The following is a 25,769-nucleotide window of genomic DNA, read 5'->3' as shown; positions in this document are numbered from 1 at the left end:
ATGATTATGAATCAACCAAGAAAAGCATGCGATCTTCATTACATCTTTGCTCATGCTACAGTAGTTCAACAGATAAAGGACATCATTATGAATACATTATACCAGTTTAAAATGGAAATTTATTAACAAAATCTACATAGTAGTGATTTTTGGTGACAAAAATGGTTTACAAGTTATATGAATATTATGTTGGCACAAAATAATAATAAAAAAAGCATGTTGATGTGATCTGTCTTTCTATATAAAGAAGCTACCAGTTATTGGCTTTACATCATAAAATGCTTTTCACTGAATCTCCTAATGCATAAAAAACTGGCACATTTTAGTAAATATTTATAGATATTTTATACTAGCCCAATCTACATATATTATAGGCTGTATATACATTATTATACTTCTATTCCTCCAGAAATTAAACTGTCTGTCCAATCTTCTTCAGATAGACATGGTGCACAGAAGGAACTGCAAGAGAAAAACACAATGTAATGCATGAATGATTTTGTGAGATCTTTTACATGGAACTTGTAGGGAATATGATGCATTGGTGTTAATGGTGTTAATAAGAGATTTCCTGAAGGGGAAAATGTAAATGATGTCATTACTATTGCTCGACTATTTTCTATAAAATGAGTAAGGAACAAAACATAAAAAGCATAGTTAGGGGGAAGAAATTGCAGTGATAGAAATATGCTGCTACCACAACAAATTTTACTATTTTCCAATGTGTGTAATGGAGAGTTTTATTCCTTTCATCTCTCAGTGATATATCAACAACTTGTAATATACAGTCCCATGCAAATGTCTCATGTACCCCCTCATTTCTTCACATTAAATTTAAATGCTCTTTTTCTATTTTCTTCTGTTCCAATCACTCAGCATTCAGCATCACCAGTATATTAATCAAAGGCCTGGTGTTTAGTCATCATCTGCACCTGTTTCCCACTGGTTTATGCCTTAAGTTAATGTTCATAGGTCATTGTAAGGTTTAACATACAAACATAGTCCCCTAAAACTGCTTAGGTACAGGGACTGGACTGGAAACGAGACAAAAGAGACCTTCAGGAAGCCTGCAGATCTATCCCTCAATACTAAATTAAGAATATCAGAAAGTCTTGTACAAGAAGAAAATGAGGGGTGGTTCAATACTTTTCACAGTAATGTATATTTTGAAAGTTACCGTTACAAGACATTATATAATAAGTCATTATTTATTGTCATCATATACAGTATATATTTGCAGCAAAACAGTTGTTCCCAGTTTTTTTTTTATTTGCCTTTTTTTTTAAACAGCACTGGTTATTAGAAGCTTAAACTAAAAAAATTTAAAAGTTACTCGATGACCCTTTTTTTTTTTTTTTTTTTTTAAACACAGTTACTCAACAAGTTATTTTTAACCTAAAAAAGTCACCAATGCTGCAAGTTATTCATCATTCTAGCTGTTATGTCTTTTGTCTAAAAACCTAACTCCCATTTTCCAAACCAACCAGTCAAATAATTTATACAACTTATGTTAAAATTTTAAATGTGTTGGCCTAAAACATTTTCTCTCTTGTAGCGCCTTTCATTCTGGCCAAAAAAGTATACTTTCATTCCTTTATGTTTAAAATCCTGTTCACAAGTAACTCCGTTGGATAGATATCCAAAAAAATAGTTTATTTGTTGAGTACTTCTACTTTAGCAATTAAACATTTTAGAATATGTACCAACTACTTCGAAATGAGTAAAAACAATTAAGTGGTACTACTTGTAGTGGAGTACATTTTATGTAAGCATTATAATTATCTCTGGTCAATATAAGCATTTGTAGTTGCCAATAACAGTTATACCTCGGATTGCGAGTAACGCCGTTCGCGAGTGTTCCGCAAGACAACCAAAGATTTTTAATAAATTTTGACTTGGAAAACGAAAAAGTCTTTGTTTACAAGGACCGAGTATCATGTATTACACATGCCCCTCTTGTTTTGATGCCAAGCGTCACTTGATCACAACTGAGCCAACGTTTTTTTTTCTTTCTTGTGCTGCAGAGTTGTGGGTAATCATCTCCCCTGCTAAGTCTTAGTGCGCGTCTTTTACTGGTATAATCAACATCCGTGCACACGTGTACTGTTTACACTGACCACGTGTGTGTGCGTAAAACACATTTAATTTTGTGTCTGTATGCGTGTGTGTCTACAGCACGCATGTAAAGCAAAAACAATTCTCATTAGAGAGGTTAAAGATCCATTTTCTCTTTCTCTGTATCAGCCTGCTTTTTGTGTGTACACTGGACACTGTGCCACACACACACACACACAGACCACTCCTACATTCGCCTTTACAGACAGACAGACACACACACGCTTTCTCTCTGCTCTACACAGAAACACTGCACTGTCGCGATTCCTTTTAAAGGTAAAGTGCAGATTAAATTGTTTTATTTTTTACTTTTCGTTAGTTTGTCGCTCAATCGAGTGTCATTACAGAGATTTTTGGGTTATTTTTCTGATAAAACAGTGTTTCCGTTGTGTGCGCGCGAGTGTGAAAAGAGTGGAGGAAGAGTAACTGTGGAAGACGGAAAGAGGGGAAGCTCCTTACTTTAGCGTCTCACACACACACACATGCACACACACACACACACACACACACACACACACACACACACACACACACACACACACAGCGCCTGCGTGCACAAACAAACATTTATCAGTCTGAATTTTTTTTTACTGTAAAGGTAAAGTTCAGGTTGATTTGTTTTATTTCTACTTTATATTTTGTGTTAATTAATTTTATGTATTTGTTTTTTGGGAGCTGTGGAAGGAATAATGAGTTTTTATTATTTCTTATTGAAAAATTCGATTTGGTTTACAAGTGTTTTGAAATACAAGGCTGCTTCCGGAACGAATAATGCTGGTAATCAAAGGTTCCAGTGTATTTTTAGTGCATTAGTTTGGTTTGGTAAGAACCTTATGAATTATGCCTGCTTTTCCATGTGAAGGTTTCCCGTCTCATTCTCCTCCTCTTTTACTCACAGGCTAAGAAGATCAGCTTGTTGTGTAATCAGGAGGGAAAACCTTCCTGTACATATTAAATGATCTCCTTACAAATAACCTTACAATGTTACAGTTTTACCTTGCAATTTGGATTATGCTGTTCGTCTGTTTCCTTGTTTTTCGTTTTCATGGGGATTTATCAGTGTTCCCCATAAAGTCAATGTGCAATGTGTGCAAGTTTTGAGACTAATAAATATTGTATATTCTTATTTTCAGTCCAGTCCCTGTACCTGACCAGTTTCAGAGGAATGCTTTTGTTTGTTAAGCCACACAGTGACCTATGAATCATTCAAGCATAAAGAATATCTATCTTAAGGCATGAACCAGTGAGAAACAGGTGCAGATAATGACAGATGATCAGGCCGGTGATTAGTATACTGGTGATGCTGAATGCTAAGTGATTGAAACAGACAAGAGGGGAAACGAGGCTGATGCTAAGGTTGTTACATAAACAATACATTTTCAAATTGTATCTTTAGGCACTTTGCAGGCTGTCACAGTAAAACATTTGTTCCCATTTCCTTAATGTAAGCTACATCATTTAACATGAAGAAATAAGGGTAGCTCCAGACGTTTGCAGTGTTGTACAAAAGTACACTTTTTCTGTGTTAAACACATTTTCCAAAAAACAATCTGTTTATATAAAGATTATATGCACAATGAGACGGAAAAATTCCCCCTAAAAAATTGTTACTAAAACAGAAGTGAGATATAAATATATATTACATTATAATGTGACATATATTCATATATTTAATTTAAAGTTGAGACTACAGTTAGTGCTTCGTCCTTACAGTAAAGTCATCAACACTATTTTTGAAAAATAGTTTTTAAATGGCTTTTTCATTATTTAGCGTAAAAGGAAAGAAAAAAACTGTTTTCTTTTACATTTCAAACAGATTAAATTATCTGTCTTGCAATAACGCAACAGTATGAGTGACTTACATCATCATAACGAAAGTTCACAGCTCCTTGTTGCATAACATCCCTCATCCGGAAATTCTCTGCAGACAAAAAAACACAAACTGTGTGAAAACAGGTTGCACTTCCAGCTTATAACGCGATCTCTGGTAAATACCAGAGTTACAATATATTATTGAAATCCTGCACTTTACCAATAGTATAATTTACTAATAGTCAGCAACGTGATGTTAGCTCATTCTGGTAAATTCGATGCATAGTAGCACTCTCAAAGAAGAGAAAGGCTTAACATTTCCATGACAATAGAACTCTATTTAGTTTAATGTATATAAGCACATGTAATAGCTGACACATTTTTAAAAAGTACCTTCAGAAAAAAAATTTTGAATTTTGAATTCATTTTCTTAAAAACAAGCTGGAGGTGACCATGAGGTATATGGGATATATGGGACATGGAATATATAGAAAAAAGCAAACATCACTGAAAAAATACAGAACAATTGGTGTGACGAGTTTTAAATGGGATTATTGGTATTATGGAGGTGTATTACTCTTAGACATGCATGTGTCTTCTTTGTATTCATTATTTTACCACTTGACCTGTGGCTGCTCCATACCTTAACAGAACAATGCTGATTTATAAATTCCCATTTGTACTGACTTTGGTTCCTAATATAGTCTTGAATGAAATGTGCGCTAGAGAGCCGTTGGAATCACTAAAACAAAAATCTCCACTGGTTATGGACGGCATGGCTTTGGAGAAGAAATTGGATTTTATCGAAGAATTTCTCAAGGCCCTTTGGCTTAGTAGAGCATTGGCTAGGTGTGATATCTCATGGCAAGGTTTACCTTAAAGTTGCAATAGTCAATTAAAAAATAATGTTAAATGATTATTTTTTTTTTAATAAAAAATAAGGTTTTAAGCTTTGGCATTTTTGTAAATTGTACAAATTTGTATATTGGTTAATAACTAAATCCTAGGAGAGGAGCTTTGTAAACAACGCTGGGCTCAAGAAGTTTAGAATAATAAAATGTAACTGTATAATGCACCATTAAGCTGCACTTGCTTACACTCCATGTTGCTGTAATCACAGAATAGTATGTAAATGCACCACTTCTGTAAAGCTGAATGAAAAGCAGGAAAATCTGCTGAATGTTTATTCAACATTGTCTTCACTAAAGTCAAGAAACAGCACTAGGAACAGATTTTTATTATTATTATGATTATTATGATTATTATTATTATTTCAAGAGATTTGCTAGTTATCTTACAATACAACTTTCCCACCTACCTGTTAGAGCCCTGAGTTTCACACAGCAAGCCACATAGTCATCAAAATAGATCCTGCCTCCTCGACTAAAGCGTTTAATGATGCACCCTAAAGCCTGAGGGCTCACTCTGTACCCTGCAAAAAAAAACAAACAACACATCACACAAACATTATTTCAGTGCTACTCTTGCAACCTGACTTTAATTGCACTTTAATTGCAAGTGCTCAGGATTTCCTGTTGAGGAAAACTCCCATTGGTTTCTGTTTTAAGCTCCTGTCCTTGACTAGTTTGTTATCTGATTGTGTTCACCTATTCTGTTAATCCTTGACTTTTTTTTATCCATGCATGCTAGGTTGTTTCATTATTCATTATGAACTCTTATACAACAAATACACTATTTTTCAAAAGGATTCACTCGCCTGCCTTCACATGCATATGAACTTGAGTAACATCCAATTTGTAATCCATAGGGTTTAATATGATGACCTTTTGCAGCTGTAACAGCTTTATTTCTTCTGGGAAGGCTTTCCACAAGAAATTTTTGACCATTCTTATGGAAATGCATTTGTAAATTCAGACACTGATGTTGGACGAGAAGGTCTGGCTTACAGTCTCCGCTCTAATTCATGCCAAAGGTGTTCTATCTGGTTGAGGTCAGGACTCTGTGCAGGCCAGTTTTATGAACCTTGCTGTGTGCACTGGTGCGCAGTCATCCAAAGATCTTTTGGCATAAGAGTAACTGAACTGAATGCCGGCTACGTCTTTACATTAAAACTTGTTTGCATAATTTATTTTTTATAATTTTTTTGGCATTGTACAAGATTTAGTGAAGACATAGCACCATGGGTCCCAAGAATGTTACCAAGCATGGCAGCAAGAATGGATTAACTTTGGTACTACTAATACTAACCATTCTTTAAAAAAAAAAAATACTACTAATAATAATAATAATATATGATATAATAATATATACACTATCGTTCAAAAGTTTTAGAACACTTTCTTACTCCATGATGGTTTCTGATTTTAATTTCTTTCTACAATGTAAAGGAATGCTGAAGGCGTCCAAAAAATGCATTAATCTCCTTTGAACAGTTAATGGTGAGATGTGTCTGCTACTTATGCTCTGTAAAGACTTCGCCTCTAATCTGAGGTGCTGTTAATTGGTAATTTTTCAGGCTGATAACTCTAAATGAACTTCTCGTCTGCGTCAGAGGTAGGTTTTGGTCTCGCCCTCCTGGGATGGCCTTCATGTGAGCCAGTTTCATTATGGTGCTTGACGGATTTTGCAAATGCACTTGACAACACTGTTTTTGCAAGAACTATTACAGAAAGGCTGACCTCTGTGTCTTAAAATAACAACTAACTGTAGTTTTTCTTGTTGTTACGTAATTACCTAAATCCATATGTGTTATTTTAAAGTTTTGAAATCCCCAGTATTGTTGTAGAATGTAGAAAATAAATCACAAAAAAAAAAGAAGAAAAAAAAAAAGAAATTTGCAAGTGTTCTAAAACTTTTGAACGGTAGCTTGCACACACACACACACACACACACACACACGAAAAAGAATGGTAACTAAGAAACCTGCTACTGACTGGCTACCGTAGGTTTACTGCCCAACACTGTTGTACATTCACAGGGAGAGATGAAATCAGGATAAATACTTCTTATATTTAAACCCTTAGTCACGTTTATCAACCTACCCATATTTGTAATGCTCTGAGACAACTCGTGAGGCTCCACACTGCCACTGTTGTCTCGGTCCACCATAATGAAGTTCTGCTTCCAGCCATTTAGCACAGAAAACAGCTCCTTAAACTCATTGAAGCCCATCTTACCTGAATAATCTCTCTTCACAAGTGATGTTAAGGAAATCAACCTGCTGCTGACTGAACATTAACAGCTCAAATTCTCAAGAAGTAAAAAGGCAATAAATGATTAAAAAAAAAAAAAAAAAAAAGCAGTAGCTCTATGGGTGTAAACGCCTTGTTGATGAAAGTAACAAGAGGAAGAGGAATGGCCAGATTGGTATGAGCTGACAGGAAGGCAAGTGTAAAGCAAGTGAGCATTCTTTACAAACATGGTGAGCAGGAAAGCCTTTTAAAGTTTACAACAGGATTCAAGACTTCATTTGCCATTTGTACATGTCAACAGTGGGAGTTTGGATTTTTTTTGGAGTCAGATAACCAAAGTAGGAAAAACATCATACAGAAAACAAACTCGCAGATTATACACCTTTTAACATTATTTAGTGCTGTAGAGTACTATGGTATATTTAAAACATGATAGAACTATCTTCAGATGCCCTGTCTTGGTGAATTTGCACACACTGTAGCCTCAGATTCCTGTTCTTGAGTGACAGGAGCAGAGGTGGGGGGTAACCGAGTACTTCGTTACTGTACTTATGTACAGTACATATTTCATGTTCCTATACTTCACTTGAGTACTTTTTTTAGAGGACACTTTTTACAGTACACCCCAAAATATACAGTACTGAAATGAATAGACAAACAATATCACCTTGTTGTCATCTGAGAGTTTATTTCGCCTGAAGCATGTTGATTTAACACGTAATGTGTAATATTAGTGTTCCAGATGTTTCTCTGCAATGCATCGCTGTAGACAGTGTTCATATCATTCACGCAGATTCTCAACCCGGAGTCCCGGAACAAAGGGTGCTAGACTCCTGCAAAAGTAGACGATCTGCTCATTTAACGCAGTCACAGTTCTTGGCGGATCTTCACAGTTGAACATACTCCCGTTTCACATCCCCCCACAAGTAGGCATCACGTGGTGCAAGATCGGAGGAATGAGACAGGTATGAAAAGGAATGCGTTCTGCTACCTTTTTAAACAATACTCAACTATGAATACTGTTTCCGCTGTCGAGGGACCGATTTCCAACAACAATTGCACAACACAATTTTATTTTTCCTACTGGGACCAAGCGTGTTTGGAGGTGTATGTGCGTCCCAGATTCGCAAGTTTCAGTACTGTATATTTTGGCACATACCGTATTTGTACTCCAACTTAACTATATTTCTGCATGGCATTGCGTGGTCTCATGCAAACACATTAGTGTGTAGTATTTTTAAAGCAGGAATTCCGCCTCCTGCTAACTATTCTTCATAATTGCATGACTTTCATTTCCTTTGACACACACCTAAGAACAGGTGTTTAAAATCAAAAGCTCAGCGAGTTGCAGACCGCAACAAAAACAGCACATTCATAAACGTGAGGGAGGGGGAAGGGGGAGGCAGAGATTTTTTTATACTTCTGTACTTTTACTCAAGTACACTTGAGCACTTCCACTTAGACTTGAGTAATGTTCGCCATAGGGAATCTCTACTTTTTCTCAAGTACAGGATTTGTGTAAATTTCTTACATCTGGACAGGATGGGCTCCTGATGTGGTCTCATGCTATTGTAACCTACAGTACTGTATATACCAACATGTCATTTCAGATGTTTTCCTCCTCACCATGATTGTAAAGAGTCCTTATTTAAGTTCCTTCCTTAAGCCAGAACACGACCCTTTCCAAATACTGCAGGTTATTGGAAAAAAGTCCATTTTGGTTTGTTGACACCAGTTTCACTGTGTAGGGTTGTTAGTTGCATAATGCTGTACTGGTATACATAAAATTGCTGTTACACTGATAAGTACAAAAAAATAATTATTAGTACTATTATTATTAATAATAGGGATGATGATCATCATCATCCGGTAAAAGCAATTAAGTATAAAATCCAATCCCACATTTTCCATGTTTAAAGGATACATCCAGCATGGCAATCATAATCCTGCATGTCTCCAAACTGAAGGCTGCAAAGAAATGAAATATGTTTATTAAATAATTTAAATATCACCCTAATTTTCTGGGGTGCATTTCCTAACAAAGAAAGTTACTCATCAGCCTTTGTTTTGCAAGTGATTCCGTTTTGTTTAATTTAACAAACTACACTGTCTGGCCAAAAAAATTAATTAATTAATTAAATAACCATTAGAAAGGGCTGGCATTAAGCAAAGAAAACAACTGTCAAAGCTTGCTGAAATGACTCTGGAACTCTGCAATACGTTATAATCTGTAAAAACGGTGCTGAACCATCAAGAAGAAATGTCAAGGGGAAAAAAAACAAAACATGAATGATCGTGATCAGAGATCACTTAAACACTAAACACTTGTTTAGTTGAAGTTGCATCGTTCAAAAACAAAAGAAGACGACATTAGAAATCACAGCTATGTTTAATGGTGAAAGAGCATTTCCACAAACATGGTGTGATGAGAACTCATACGATTAGTAAAAAACAGCTGTGTCTATAAGAAAACCACTGGCTAGTAAGACTGATTAAAAGAGGTGTGGTCTAAATGATCAGGTTTAAGGCTAATTCTGACCAATACATCATATTATGGTTATTTTGACAAATATTGTGATTTCTGAAATGTGTAACTATTAAATGCACCACTAAGTATTCATATGTAGTAATGTAGAGGATGTTTGCATGTATTTATTTAGCAAGTCATTAAAAAATAATAATTATTATTATAATAAATTTTTGAAAGTAAACAAATAGGTAAATTAGCGACTCCACATAAACAACTGACTATGCTATGGAGTTGTATATTGACTTGTGTCCATTTCACAATTTGGATATTTATGCAAACCAAACCATCCCCCACACCGGACATAAAAAAAAGATGATAATAATGTCAAAAATTAATAAATGCAGCAGCCATGTGGGACACGCTTAGTGACAGAATTAATATTTAAAAAAAATTTTTTTTATAAATATATATAAAAAACCTCTTCATGAGCCCACAAAAACCTATGATGATATTTTCATGAAAAAATTAATAATAAGTCTATGAATAAATTCAACTGAAATCCTCACAAAAAAAAGAACATGCATTTAACATTTATTTTAACATAAAATATATGTCAGAAAGCAAGCGTTAAAAAAAAATTACTTCTATGTCACTTAATTTTTTAAAGTCTATACGTGCATAAAACAAACAGGTTACATCTCTCATCATTTTCAATATGCTGAAAAGCAGCATAGGCAGACTAGTTATTAGCATCTGCTCAGGGGAATCTTGGCTCCCAGGCACTTAGACCCAGCAACACTCAGAATAAACTCCCTCCAATACTCACTCAGCCTGCTGTCTTGTCAATCTGGGTGTTTTCTTTTAAGATGTTCATGTGTGTGTGCGCGCGTGTGTGTGCGCATGCTGTGTGTGTGATAAAGATTTATTTATGCAACCAGTTCCTCTACAGTATTTTTTTTCTCTAAAACTGTTTAATTTGTATTTCAGTTGAATTGTACAGGTTTTGAATTGATTTATCGCTGCATTTCTCTCTAAATTATTTGTCTCTCTTTTTTTTTTTACTTAAAATACACTGGACATTTCAACAAGGTTATGTAGACTTTTCATTTCAACTGCAATTCCAGTCTTGTACAAACCTACATTTGTTTTATGCAAGCTGCACCAACTTCCTGTTAACTGTTGTGTAACTGTTGAACTCAGCAGTGCTACAGCATAAATTAACTACTGTACACCATCAAATATAGCCATTATTTTACTTCTGGGTAATATTTCAGTCTAGGGTTTTTCACCTTAATCATCAACGCATCTTTAAGAGACTTTCTACTTTTGTTTAGGCTTTTCATTTATATGTAGCTCTGACACGTACAGAGTCAGACAAAAATAATTTATACAACCTTCAGGAAAAGAAAAACTTGTATAAATATTTGAATACTAAATTTATTGCTATATGTTATAAATTGTTATTATTATTATTATTATTATTATTATATGATCATATAATATCAATAATATTAGATTTATGTAATATAGATCATACTACCTTTCTTTTCCTAGCGTGTGTATACATTTTTTAGCTAAATATATGTATATAAACCTATAAAATGTGTGGCATTTATTTTGCACCAAGGAGTGAACTAAATATTCAGCCAACAAGCTGGTCGGTCAAACTACTGCTGGCTGTCACTGAGAGGTACTCGACAGTCTCCCCTGCTGGTTCATCATCATCACCATATAGCGAACCAAATGGCTAACAATTAAAGGTAATTATATTCTGATAAGTGAAAAAAAATCATTATTAATATCAAACATGGATTAATACACTATCTGTCATTTAATAGCTTAAAGGATGTGTTACAACATATTAAAGGTGAATATTAACCTATAAAAAGTCAGTATGGCACTGGGGCATTGTGTTCTACATATCTTTGGTTCCAGATTTATAAATTGCACAGATTTTACACATTTTTACTGCATTCAATTTAATTCTCTTGCAGAAGTAAATAACGTAACATGATGTATTTTTTTTTAAGCTGTCAGTTTGTCACTATATCACAATAACATATAATACATCTTTTTGCCATCTCTCCAATACATTTTAGGAAATGCACCTCTGAAAAAAAAAAAACATTTTTTTTTTTAGAATTAGAATTAATTCCTCTTAACTTACGAGCATATGTGCCACTGATGCCAGTCTGTGTTAAACACCTCTGGAGCTCCTCAGCATCCACCTCACCATCCTTCCAACACAAAATCGCATAATTATTCAAGACACAGGTCAGGGATTCCTGTCATCTTCACTTACACAGAAAGTAAAGGATCCGTAAAAACATTCAAAATCTAAATTCTAGTTTTGCAATGATCAGTCAGCACAAACTATGCAGTGTAATTGATTAGATTCTATTCTCACCTGGCCGGCTATGGCAGTGAAGTAACCCCACATGGGGTCTTGGGCAGGAGGTGCCCCAAAGGTGCCAGGATAACTGCCATACTGGGCTGGGAAAGATCCTGGGGGAGGGCCACCCATTGGGCCTCCTGGCATCTGACCACCATACTGAGAGATAACAAGAGGCAGAAAGGCAGGGTTAAAAACAAAAAGAAATGAAAGTGTTAAAGAGGAGTATACTTGAAACGATTGTTGTGCCACCTGAATAGAGATAAAAAAAAATGTCTTTCTACAAAATGATTTTAACTGATATTTCAGTAGTTAATAATTTTCTGGTTTTAACCAAAAAGCATAAAAATGTCATTAGAGATAAGGACAAATTTATTAATAATTTTTTTTTTTTTTTTTTTTTTTTAACACAAATTTTTTTATAAAAAAAATAAATAAATATAGTGGTTAAGATGCAGGCTCTCCAAAGAAAATGATGTTTGATTTGGATAATTGGAAAAGACTAAAAGCAGAAGGAAAGAACCTTTCCTTTTGAGCAAAGCTATGGAAAGGCAGAAGAGACATCCAGACTTACTTATGCTGCTGTTTCCTTGGGTGTGCACAAATGGATTAAAGAAAATTGTCATTGTGAATTCCTTTTGAACAAATTAACCTCTCTCTCTTTTTCTCTCGAATATATACAATAAATCTCATAAAATAACCATCATGTCTTCTACACTCCACTAATTTAAGCTGTTTTTTGTTTTAATTTTGTCGATTATAGCTTACAACTTATGAAAATCCAGTATCTCAAAATATTAGAATATCTTTTTTTTTTTTAAACAAAGGACCTACAATTCGAAATTGTCCATATTCTGAAATGTATGTTCATGTTTGCACTCGAAACTTGGGCACGGACCCTTTAGCACAAATTATTGCATCGCTGCAGCAGGGAACGGACGCGTTCGGCCCATGGCACTGCTGAGGCGTTACTGAAGCTTTAATAGAAAACTTTGGCTTCTCTGTATTTGTTTGGGTCAGGTGTTTCTGATCTTCATTTTGACAACACCCCACAAAATTCAGGTCAAGTGAGGTGGTCAGCAAACCAGTTAGTGGTAGTTTTGGCACTGTGGGCAGGTGCTGCTGGAAAAGGAAATCAGCATCTTCACACTGGACTTCAAACTACTTGGATTCTGTGTTCATGAGTTCATGAGCTGTAAGCCTTAATTATTAAAATTAAATTTTTAAAAAAGCTTGAAAAATTGTGTAATGAATCTAAAATATACGAGTTTCACTTCTTGAAAGAAATTCCAAAATGATGCAGTGTATGTACACAAACATACCCTGTTGCTTCAAGGAATAATAACAAACACAGTGTACGGTGCCCAAAAATAAGCCTGGAAATAATGATACACACAACAGAATACTGGAAAAGAACGAATAAGCTTCACACAAGTCAGAAAAAAAACTACCTACCCTTTGCATTGTGTTCCTTTACAGATTCTTGATTCATTTACCTTAATAACTAGTTTTATTTCCTTAACTTTAAATATATATGAATAATAATAATAGAAAAATATACAGTAAAAGCTGGTGTGCTTTGAATAAAACAATTTTATTATTTTTACCCACCAGTATTTACATTTAAGCATTTGGCAGACGCTCTTATCCAGAGCGACTTACAGTTTTATCTCATTACACATCTGAGCAGTTGAGGGTTAAGGGCCGCGCTCAAGGGCCCAACAGGGGCAACTTGGTGGTTGTGGGGTTTGAACCTGGGATCTTCCGAACCGTAGTCCAATGCCTTAACCACTGAGCTACCCCTTGCCTTAGTATGACAACTAACACATAATAGTCTACTAACTAGACTAGAATTCCTACTTCCATGTTCAATACTTTCAGATCCTGTTATCACTTACTTTATAGCAACTATAAATAGTTAACAGCCTATTTTCTCTCTCTCTCTCTCTCCCATAAGAATAAAGTAAAAATAAAAGCAGCTCGTCATGTTACAGAGAAACCATGAGCAACACCTTCTCTCATGAAGTCTTTCCCCATCTGACCATTCCACAGTATTATTAGTATAATAATAAATAAGTCTGCAGGCAACAATATTTGCAGAATGAGCAGGTTTTGGCCTTTAGTGATGAATATGAGCAGCATATTAGACTAGCCTGATTAAGTGGAATCTCCAGTTATGCAAGATATTACTGCTAGAAATTGCGATTTCTCTCATGTTAGTCCAAATTGTTGGATTTGTGGATGTGTTTCATGACCCTTAAACTTAACGGTGATATGTGTAAATGTCAAGAACGGTGCATTTCTAAAGTTTTTGTCCACTTGTGACCATACAATTATTTTTTAAAAGAACAACAGAAAAAACATAACAAGGAGCGTTCAGGTCAAACCGGGACTACCATTATTTCTCTATACAATCCCCTGCTTGAAGTTTTCTGTAAATATTGATTGGTTTTTACGCCTTCATTCATGGGAAATTTTATCACAGCATGCTGCTCCATGCTTGCACCAACACGTTTGCATGCCATTTTGTTTAGCATGTGACCTCTGCAGCCTGAAACCTTTGCGCCACCTAACAGGATGCCCTCAAATCTATTCTTCGGCTCATGAGAGAACAAGTCCCAGTTCGACTTGAACATCTCTCGTACAATAAGAATATAAACAATTAAGTGGCAAAGATTTTTGTGATGTCTGGTGTCTAAACACATGATTCACCTCTGGGCCAAAAAGAAAAAAAAAAACCTTAGGGTACAGGTAAATGTTACAAATGCCACAAACGTCAGAACTGGTTCAGTGTCTGCATTCTGATTATTACGTTTTGAATCCCTTCATGTTTGAACCTGTTGTATGCGCCACTTCCCATTCTGTTACTGGCATCATCCTGAAACTAACCACTGTAACTACACCACATACCTTTTTTTTAATAGTTATTAAATAATATCATGCTAGCAAAGGGATAAAAAATAAATAAATAACTGCAGTAATGGATGCTCATCTGTTGCTATAACCGCTGTACAGACCTCACAGGAAATGTGTGCAAAGAAGTCAACTAGAAGTATGGAACATAGGGGTCCTGTAAGGACAACAGGAAGAACAGCTTCACAGTAATTAAAGGAGAAAACGCCCAGAACTGATTGAAAAAAAAGAAGAAAAAAAAGGGTTTTACATTGAAATACAGTAAAGTATATGTTCATTAGAATAGGAGTCTATAGTGTGTTTGAGCTACACCACCTAACAAGGAACGATCTACTTTTGCCTGAATATGGTAACAGTAGTAAAAATGATATTAAATAAGAGCAAAAGTGATGTACAATTCAGTTTCAGTACAATTATGATATACTTTACATACAAAGACGTAAAGCAAGTAAACAGAAAATCAGATGATTAACTGAACACACCAAAAACTGTTGCCATAAATTTGCCCACTATTTGTTTCTTTCTTTTCAGATTGTAACCGTCCATCCAACCTTCAAGCAATTCTAGAAGTGAAAATTTCAAAGAACTTTCTAATTTTTACAGACACCAGATTGTTTATAAATCCAAGCTTGATCTGTCCCTGAGACAAATAGCTACCAATCCTGAAAAAAACCTTTCTGTTGCTAACAGAATTATGGCTGAATTTAATGAAATGGTAAACCATCAACAGTCCCATCCTGGTCCAACTGGGCCTCCTGAAAGACATCATGCTGGTCAAAGCTCTATTGAAAACAACGCTCGCATTCCACGCCTAGTCACGTTACTGCTCATAAAACTAAAAAAAAAAAAAAGTCAAGAAAGTGTTAATATTGTATTAATAGCCAAACCTTACCGCTTTCACCTTCAACCCTAATTTTCATAAAGCTATAGGTAAAAAGTGTTTTATGCTAGTAAGCTGAAAGGACAAATGCTAAAAATAACTTTTATTCACTTTTTAAAAATCTGAATACACCTTAGATAATGCATGTTTTTCGATCTTTATTCCACTCCTACTCCAAATGTGCTGTTTCAGTGTCTATGTAAATGAGCTATTACTGAACCACACCCCTCCAGAGACTAGCAGAGCTGGCGAGGGGATCTTATACAAGGCCACGTTATAAGGAAAATCAAATAGCCGATAATAACAATAATTTAAAAAAGACAAAAAGCAGGGGATGTTTTTCCCTCCCTTACATTTTTTCTTTGTAGATGTACACTGGAGACGCATCTAAATGTCTAAAATTGAATAAAAAGTTAATTGTCTGTAAAAGGTACCGTTCAAAGAAATCTGCATGACAAATAATGCTTTTTGTTTAATTTTCTCTTAATTTTTTTAACCCCAAAATAAACCATGACACATTTGATGTGACGAGTGACTCTTTTGATGTAATTCTGGTCAATCAAAAAACAAACTACTGAACCCATACATGTTTGTATACCCTATTAGACACAAATTAGGTTTGAGTGATATGGAGAAATCATCATCATCATCATCATCATCCGTATTATTATCCCTAAACAATATTATGCTGCCATTCATCCACAGTGGGAGTATCTCCGTCTGACTCAAGGAAGACCAGCGTTCTACGAGTTAGTGCACTTTCAGTACTGGGTCCTGGTGCCTGGATAACTGCATCAGGAGAGAAATCGAGGCTAAAACATGTGCCAAATTAAATGCGTGTATAAATGAAAAAAGACATGCCACCCAGACATGGCAAAGCTTATACATTGAGAATGAGATTTAGTTATAACTCAAACATACAGCAAAAAGGAAGCCTTTTTCAACCCAGTGAAACAGGAACAGCCAGTCACATGTAAGTCAACTGTAAATGTAAATAGTCTGGATATTGGGAAAATTATTTGCACAAGTATTTTAAACTCTTCAGAAAGAACAGCTTTAGCCCTGCCCACTCTCCCTATTCTCACACAGGGTATGTTTAAATGTAGAATATAATCCTGTTAATGTATAAAGTGACGTTTTTAAATAACACTTCTGAAGACACTGAAGAAACGATGGTGACTTTGACCCTTGTGTCTGTTTAACTTCATGATTATAGATGAGACTTTGATATCTTTGCCTTGCCTGTATTTGACCCTTGCCTTGGATGATGATGATGATGATGATGTGTACTGGGCCACCTTCAAAAGAGAGCTGTCCTTTTGTCCTAAAAAATAAGTTGGACATGGCCAAGTATTTTTCTGTGAAAGATATAGGCGGCATGGTAGTGTAGTGGGCAGCACTGTCGCCTTGCACCTCCAGGGTTCGATTCCCGGCCAGGTTCGATTCCCGTCTCTGTGTGCATGGAGTTTGCATGTTCTCCCCGTGTTTGGTGCATTTCCTCCTGGTACCCCGGTTTGCTCCCACAGTCTAAATGAATTAGGCTTATTGGCGTTCCCGAATTGCCCAAAGTGTGTAAATGAGTGTGTGTGCCCTGCGATAGATATAGACGATAAGTGAGTGAGTTAGACAAATAGAGAAAAACAGAGATGATGGCTCTTCTGAAAACAGGAGATTGCAAACAGGTGCCAAAAAAAATTATTGCAAATGATTGGATTTCTCCAAACCAGCACACATTTTTTGTTTCACCCGCCTGATCACACACAATCATCTCATGCTTAGATGAACCCTAATCTCAGAAACACCACTTCTACCATGAATGTAATATATTCTACCATATAATATAAGTGGTATACCACTTAAATCATCATCAAATGTCTTCTACAAAGCAGTGCCATTCTAGGAGATTCCTTATAATCAAATATCTGTGAAAGTAGCTATACAGGACAGTTTAGGTTTGTTTTAAATACAATCAAGCAGTTCTTTAGGAAGTCAACTGAATGACTACATGGGCAAGAGAAAATGAAATTTCTGTGCCTTTGTACATAAACAGACTTTGTACAGTCAATTTTTTGCAAAAAAAAAAAAAAAAAAAGATTAATGATGTTTCACAGCAATATGATATCTGTGTAACTTGGGTCCTAAAGTCCCCCCCCCCACACCCCCATTTAAAATCAAAGTGAAATTACTAAAAGTTGCATGGGTAAGGAAACCTCGAGAATAGCTGGAAGCCACTTTTTCAGACCACTGCTGTTATCCCACGGACACACCTATTCTCAAAGAAAGGTTTTCCAAAGAATTTCCAGTTTCACAGTCAGGTCTAGACCTGCAGAATCAACCTGTACACATTCTCTACAACAGCACAAAACAGCATCTTTATTCTTATGCAAGTGGGAAATATGGCAGAGTGATTTGGGCAAAGAAACGCAGACGTGAATTTCTAAATGAACACAGGGAATGTATACTCACTTTTATGCAAAATCAAACCCCCAAAAGAGAAATTACAGAAAACTCAAATGATCTGATGGTTTTTGCGTTGTTTTCCATAATGCAGCCATTCCGGAACCTAATGCGGCAATGGTCCAATTTGAAATAAGAAAATTTTAAAATCTCCAACCTTTAATCACATATCTGATCAATACACTGACTCACTCACTCATCGTCTATACTGCTTTATCCTGTATACAGGGTCACATGGAGCCTAGAGGTTATCCCAGGAGACTTATGGCATGAGACAGGGTACACCCTGAACAGGGTGCCAATCCATCACAGGGCACAAACATACAAACAAACACACTCTACAACCAATTTTTGAACACCAATTAGCCTAATCTGCATGTCTTTGGACTGTGGGAGGAAACCAGAGTACCCGGAGGAAACCCACCAAGCACATGGAGAACATGCACATAGAAACGGGAATTGAACCCGGACACTGAAAGTGCAACTCTATGTTCATGGACCTATGGCAATTAAGTGCAAGGTTATAATAAATCCACATACACAAAGTTTAAAGCAACAAATGTTTTTTTTTTTTAAGTGCAAATAGTAAATTGCTAAGAGTGTGTTCTGACTGTTCGACACTGGATAATAAAAAAGTTGATGATTCTCTATTAACAGCTTTCCTTTTGCAATTATTATTATTATTATTATTATAAATTAGGTTTCCTCAGTAATGATGACATATAAACATGCTCTGGTTTAAAAATGAAAAATTATACAAATAGTATAGTAGTTTAAAAAAAAATTTTGGTTTTTCCACACTTTGGGAAACACTGCCATAACATTAACTTTTTTTTCACTTTTGGTCAGTTTAAATATATTTAAACATCTTTCTAAAACATGCCAGTCTATTTTTACTTCAGTAACTGCTTCCTACATTACCCTCAGCACCATTCGACTACCTGCTAAAAGGATTTATATGCGTTTAACTTCAGGTCCTAACTTGTAATTTTTACCAAAGAATCAAAGAAAGAGAAACCAAAGAAAACATTTCAACTTCAATTTAAATTTCGAAGAACTACTTTACAGCATAATGTCAAAACTAAATAGCACTTCTTTTTTTCATAAATTATGCTATATATTTAGATAGTATATAGAATCCAGTATATATAGAAACATATATACACTATAACAACATACTGTATATACCCTAATCACCCTATACTATATATATATATATATAGTTCACAAGATGTGTTCTAGGTGTCTCTGACGTAACTCTAAACAACTGAGTCATAACGTCTGCATTGTTGGAACTGCTCTGATAATGTCCTCATGTGACGTCAGAGAAGCACACCCCCACTTATGGGAAATTATACAGTAAAAAAAAAATAACAGTACCAACCATGAAAAAATACACTATACACTAAATGTATTACACAGAGATCAAACATAGAAACAGGTTGTTGCTTTATATCAATCAACATACAATCATATTAGCTTTGTTAAATCTATAGGTTGGGGAAAACACACATGAACTGTTACAGTTAGTTGACTAGAATTGTTGTAAGAAAAACATTTATAAGTTTAAGTTCCACTTTTTCTGCTGAATTCACAGATGTGAAAAATGAGATCATTCTCAACCTGCATTAGTGGGGTTTTTTTTTCAGTCTGACTTTATCACAATCCTCATTTATACAATTCACTCATTTAGATCAGCTTTCAAACCTTGAAAAATATCATACCATCATTTCATTTATTTATTCATTCATTGTACAGGGCCCGTGGTGGCCTGGAGCCTATACCAGGAGACTAAGGGCATAAAGGGAGGTACACCTGGACAGGGTGACAATTACAACACACATACGACGAGCAAGTTGCGAACGCCAATTAAGCTTATCTGTGCGAGGAAACCCACCAAGCACAGGGAGGACATGCAAACACCACGCAGACAGACTCGAACCCTAAACCCTGGAGATGCAAGGCCCTAAATGCTAACCACTACTCCACCGTGCCACCCTAATCACCCTATACTATATATATATAGTTCACAAGGTGTGTTCTAGGTGTCTCTGACGTAACTCTAAACAACCGAGTCATAACGTCTGCATTGTTGGAACTGCTCTGATAATGTCCTCATGTGACGTCAGAGAAGCACACCCCCACTTATGGGAAATTATACAGGAAATTATACAGTAAAAAAAAAAAATAACAGTACCAACCATGAAAAAATACACTATACACTAAATGTATCACACAGAGATCATCAGGATCATCATCATTTAGTGAGTTTTAGGTTTAAGGACGCGCGCGTGCACACACAACACTTCCGCTTTATTTGTCGATTTGGACGCATTTCTGGTAAAAAAAAAAAAAAAAAAAAAAAAACGAGGGTGGTGTTTTTGTTCTTTCACATACAGTCAGGATAAATGACACACCAAACTGTAGACACTTGCTTTAAACTACAGCTAAGCCATGCAGTTTAAAAGAAATACCCAGATTACTTTCATTTCCGCTAGCCAAATCACTAAATAAACACATCCCTGTTTGGAAAGCAGCCCTCGCCCACTTGCCCACTCTCATCAGCTTGGGCATTTCAACAGTATACACTTTTTATTCACACCCGTCTAAACAATCTGAGCAATCCGATATTCTTACCACCAAACTAGAACGTGTGATATATGAGAGATTCGCGTAAATATTCGATATCTTAATAAAAGAACCCCTATTTCCGTGTTAAACTTCACTCAGACATGCGCAGTATAAAGGTGTAAAGCAGTGCATGTATGTGAAACTCACGCCATAAGGGTACGCCATGTCTCGCGCTGCTCAGAGAGGAAATTCTGGCTGAAAGTGTGAGAAGTGTTGTCACGGACGGATTATGATTTTACCCAGGCGATATTTAGAGAGAACTCCCGCCTCCTGCTCCACGATTGGCTATCAGCTCACACACACTCACAGGCGGTGTGACCTTTCAACTGCTGCGCTGCCTATGACGATTCACCGAACGATTCGGTTCCTTAAAGAGTCATGCATTGTGGAGTCGGTTCCCAAAAGAGACATGCATTGTCTCGGGTTATAGTTCAATTGAATTCAGCATTATATATGCTTTTAAAATTCGTTCGTTGTCACCAAACAGCTTTACAGAATCAAAAAATGTTGAAATAACTAATTTAATTAATAATAGTAATATAATGTCGTGTCGTACCCAAATGATTAGGTTCTTTGAGTCGGCTCCTTTAGGTGCCTCGTTTAGAAACTTTGATTTTATGTACATTAAAAGCCAGTTCACATGATTATTTAAATCATTTTATTAGGCAGACTTTTTCACGATTGTTTTGTCGTTTAGGCTTCTGAATCGGATCCTTTAGGTGTTCAGTGAAAGCTTGAGACAATTCTGTCGATTCATGGAATCGTTTAAAATGGATTCGTCTGGATTGAAGTGACTCTTTTTAAGTAAACGTTAAGAGTCGGTTCGCAGATGTAAGCTGTTTTATCATTGTGTGTCGTAATTATAGAGATGATTCGTTCTGTAACGAGTCGGCTCTTTGACTCGGCTCCGGTAAGTGTTGAGTGTTGAGATTCGCACGCAAAAGCTGATGGCAATGTAATTTAAATAAGTACGTCAATGGAATTCTATTTTCAACATCTGAGATGTTTGTTAATATTCTGAACGTCTGTGTTTTTTTTTTTTTACTCTAGTAAAAACAACCACTTCCCAACAAATCACGCCTCCTGCATTATGATTGGTTACAAGAATCCAGCCTTATCTATGATTGGTTAGATCTTCACTGAATGTTATGTGGCGCCGTATAGGGCTTAAATTAAACTTCACTCATGCATACACATATATGAAACACTCACACATACATATATACTACTAACTGCTCAAACAACTACATATGAAATGCGCGCGAACACACACACACACACATACATACTTTCCACACACACATACAAACATCTCAGTGTAACCGGAAGTAAAAGATAACTTGAAGCACTGAATCTGTGGCAAATATGGCGGAAAGTATGTATGTGTGTGTGCGCGCGCGCATTTCATATGTAGTTGTTTGGGCAGTTAGTAGTATATATGTGTGTGCATGAGTGAAGTTTAATTTAAGCCCTATACGGCGCCTCATAGAATGTTGAACACGAGGCAACACTTAAGGGCACAGTGTTTTGGGCTGAACTTTTTGAGCCTAGTAATAATGAATAGTGTCAAAATATATACATAAAAAAAAAATATATATATATATATATATATCAGGACCGTAGCCAGCCTGGTGCAAGGGGGGGGGGGGTCTTTTTTTTTTTTTTAAAGTGGACCTTTTTTCTCAGTATTTTGTATTTGAGTATTTACTCATTTTGTATTTCATTTTGAGGTTTAAATACTGCATTTTAGTGACATGTGCTGGATTAGCTTGTCTGCTGGTATCATAATGTGCATGCTTTTGAAAAATACTACCAATAATAATATAATAATAATAATAATATACAAATATTACGAAAAAAGACGATCAGTTAATGTACTTACAAGACTGTGGGATGAATATATATATATATATATATATATATTTTTTTTTGTGGGCTTATTTTATTTTATGTTTTATTTAACAATTATTCATGATAAACTTCATTCGAATGCTGTCTACACCGCGTATAGACACTAGACAGCTTCGCCTATGGTTAATAGAATAATTTAATAAATGTACAAATTTAATATATTAATTTATTAATAAAAAAAATGTTAATAAATCCTAATACTATGCATGGTCAAGCAGGTTTGTTTACGCATTGAACTCGTCGTTCTTTCTTTTCTTTTTTTTTTTTGTTGATGGATTAACATTTTTAACATAATAAATTCACAGATCCATCAGATAGGCTACTGTCTGTTAATGTTTATTTAAGATGTTACAGACTTGTCATAGCCATTCAGACTGCTCAAGAAAAGGCACAAGAGAACTATTCTGTGAATGATGTGGGGTTGACGATTAGCTACCACTTAACTAGCGTTAGCAATATGATCTTGAGGTAGTAACAGACTTACTCTGTTTTGCTTACTCTGTCTTTTTAAACATATGTTCAATATTCTGGGATAATGACGCTGCTGCCTGCTTTCTCTTCCGTCTCTCCTGCTCTTTTCGACCCATATTATTTACCGCTGGATGCCGCCTCACAGATTTAAAAAACGTCAGTTGCTGCGCGGACTTGTCACATGTCGCGTTTTTTTTTTTTTGTAAATTGTTTTGTAATAAAGTGTTATTTTAAATAATGCCGAACAAAAAAAAATAAAAAAATAACAATAACAAAAAATTCTGGACCTTTGGCAGTGGGGGGTGGGTCATTCGAACCACCCGAACCCCCCCTGGCTACGGGCCTGTTATATATATATATAAGAGCAATAATATAAAATAAACACTCAATATATAGTGTGAAAATTCCTCGCTTAAAAATACTGATCCCATTTGGTTGCTTTACAGCCTGAAATGACAATGTATTTACTCAGTGCAACTTTTAACATACAAGTGAAAGATATACAGTAACATCAAAATGTCTGGGGGAAAAAGAGATAATCAGAATCACTGGTTTGGAAAAGGATCACACCCCCTAAAATGACTTAAAAATGAGTTATAAACTCAATTAACAGAATTTATATTCTTAAACAAATTCCAACTTTCCTTCATCTTGAAGTTTGATTCCCGCCTTGGGGTCTGTGTGCATGGAGTTTTTACCCGTGCTTGGTGGTTTCCAAAGACATGCAGATTACCAAAAAATTATGATTTGATGGTTTATATAACCAGTTTTTTGCTCTGCTCTGCCAACACATATCCTTCTATGACTGGCAGAACTAACTCATCGCTACAGGTGAAGCCAACTGACAGTTAGCAACCTACAGTTCACAGTATAATTTTTTTACCAGTACCAAGTGTGTTAATACCAAGTAGTGCCTCTGATCAGGTTTTGGAGAACAATTTAAGATTCATCCTTGTGTTAGAAACTAGTTAACTGTGTAGTCATAAGTAAATAAACATGGGTGGTTCAGAGGATGTTCAGAACAACTTGGAAGCAATTATTAAGAAGACAAAATGTTGTTTAAAATGACATCTTATCAGATGTGTTTTCTTGCTGAAAGTTTTTTGATTAATGGTTTTGAATGTGGATTTGGCAGGTAGTTGCTCTCTCCTCAGTACTGCAGACTATACCAACCTACTTTTCAAGTAGGCTGCACAAAAGACAGTTAGTATAATTAACGTTTATCAGGACACCTGTGATGCCGTGCAATACATATAGTCCTAGTGATATTACCGTCTGTTATCACTACTCATAAAATGCCTCTGGTCCAATCAGATTCCTCGGGCAGAACAAAATTTTTGTATAATATTTCTCACCAAAGATATGATTCATGCAGCATAGGCCTAATTTAGAAATGTGTTGTTTATTTTAATCTGCCAGTAACTACTCTAGATAGTGTTGCGTGTGTATAATTTACTTAAGTAGTTAAAGTCATTTATAAACTACAAATGCAATTGTATTCTTTGCTGCAAAGGGTTGTTTGCATCGACGTATGGCATAACAGTAATTGACTTTCATGTTTAAAGTCTATATGTGCATAAACAATCTGCTTAGCACATGGAAATGTGCAGGAAAGCAGTGTTGCCATACTAGTCATTAACATTGACTCCTGGGAGTCTTTCATTGAGTTCTTGTCTGAAGCACAACAGATAAGGATGCAGCAGCTACATCAAAGCACTGATACCACAATTCATACAAAACTTAGTGTAATAAATATTTAGGCTGCTGTCTGGTTATTTTGAAGACAGAGGTCCCAACGGTGTTTTTTCTTTAAGATGCTGAAGCATAGCAGATGTTTACTGTTCGCTGATGCCATTTCTCCGATACCATTTCAATTTTAGAAAGCGTGTAGATCACCAGGTTTCTGTTTAAGAATTTCAGCACCTCTGAAGGTTGGGTTAAGGCTTTTTCGCATAATCTCATTTTTACCATGTGACACCAGTGTACACTGCAATGCATTTATTGCCAGTCAATGTTTTTGCAATTATGTTAACTCATTGTTCCATCCCTAATTGAGATAAATATCATCAAAAGGCATGTCTGGCCCCATCATCGTCACGGGCAGCCACGACTTTCTGATGCTTGTGGGAAGCGAAGGCTGGTATGTCCATTGGTGTAGTCCAATTCAGTAAAGAACTAATTTAGCTTAGTTTGCTGAAAAGGTTTATGCTGGTTTTAATTGAACGGTGTCAGAACATATGACACATTGCTGTTTTGGTAGCAATGTGGTGGGTGGTCATAATGTTATAGATGATTGATGTTTGTTTATTGAGCATGGAATAGATTGTGTGCTGAAAATAAATGCTTCTTTTTGTGATTAATAATAAATAATAAAAATAATTATAAAATTGTAATAATTAATTGTGAATTTTATTATTAAAGTTTATTAAAGAAATTTTCAATTTCTTAAGCGCTGAAACCCTGAACTATAACAGCAGGTAGAGAGGTCAGAACCATAGCAGCGGATGATGAGCCCAGAACCACCTCAACTGAAGATGTGCCCAGAAACACTTGATCAGATGACAA

The 25,769-nt window shown here is 35.6% G+C and overlaps 1 protein-coding gene across 1 annotated transcript; it reads right to left on the bottom strand.

Annotated features, from left to right (window-relative positions):
• Positions 1–105: 105 nt before the first annotated feature.
• gca (grancalcin) lies at positions 106–21,128 on the bottom strand. Its single transcript, XM_053498936.1, has 8 exons — positions 20,970–21,128; positions 11,957–12,100; positions 11,717–11,786; positions 9,004–9,047; positions 6,930–7,077; positions 5,246–5,359; positions 3,978–4,036; positions 106–462 (listed from the first exon to the last, which is right to left on the bottom strand). Exons 1-8 carry the CDS (start codon positions 20,985–20,987, stop codon positions 436–438), a joined length of 624 nt encoding a protein of 207 aa, XP_053354911.1. The 5' UTR covers positions 20,988–21,128; the 3' UTR covers positions 106–435.
• Between the last annotated feature and the right edge of the window lie 4,641 nt (positions 21,129–25,769).

This window comes from Clarias gariepinus, chromosome 6 (assembly GCF_024256425.1).
Source record: "Clarias gariepinus isolate MV-2021 ecotype Netherlands chromosome 6, CGAR_prim_01v2, whole genome shotgun sequence".
NCBI classification, from domain to species: domain Eukaryota; kingdom Metazoa; phylum Chordata; class Actinopteri; order Siluriformes; family Clariidae; genus Clarias; species Clarias gariepinus.
Note: the sequence above shows the minus strand (reverse complement) of the source record. Positions and strands in the feature narration are given on the sequence as shown.

Coding starts and splice junctions, on each gene's coding strand:
- gca (XM_053498936.1), bottom strand. Junction 11,787..11,956: donor TCACTGCCATAGCCGGCCAG/GTGAGAATAGAA, acceptor TTGTGTTGGAAG/GATGGTGAGGTGGATGCTGA. Junction 463..3,977: donor TGAACTTTCGTTATGATGAT/GTAAGTCACTCA, acceptor TTTCTCTTGCAG/TTCCTTCTGTGCACCATGTC.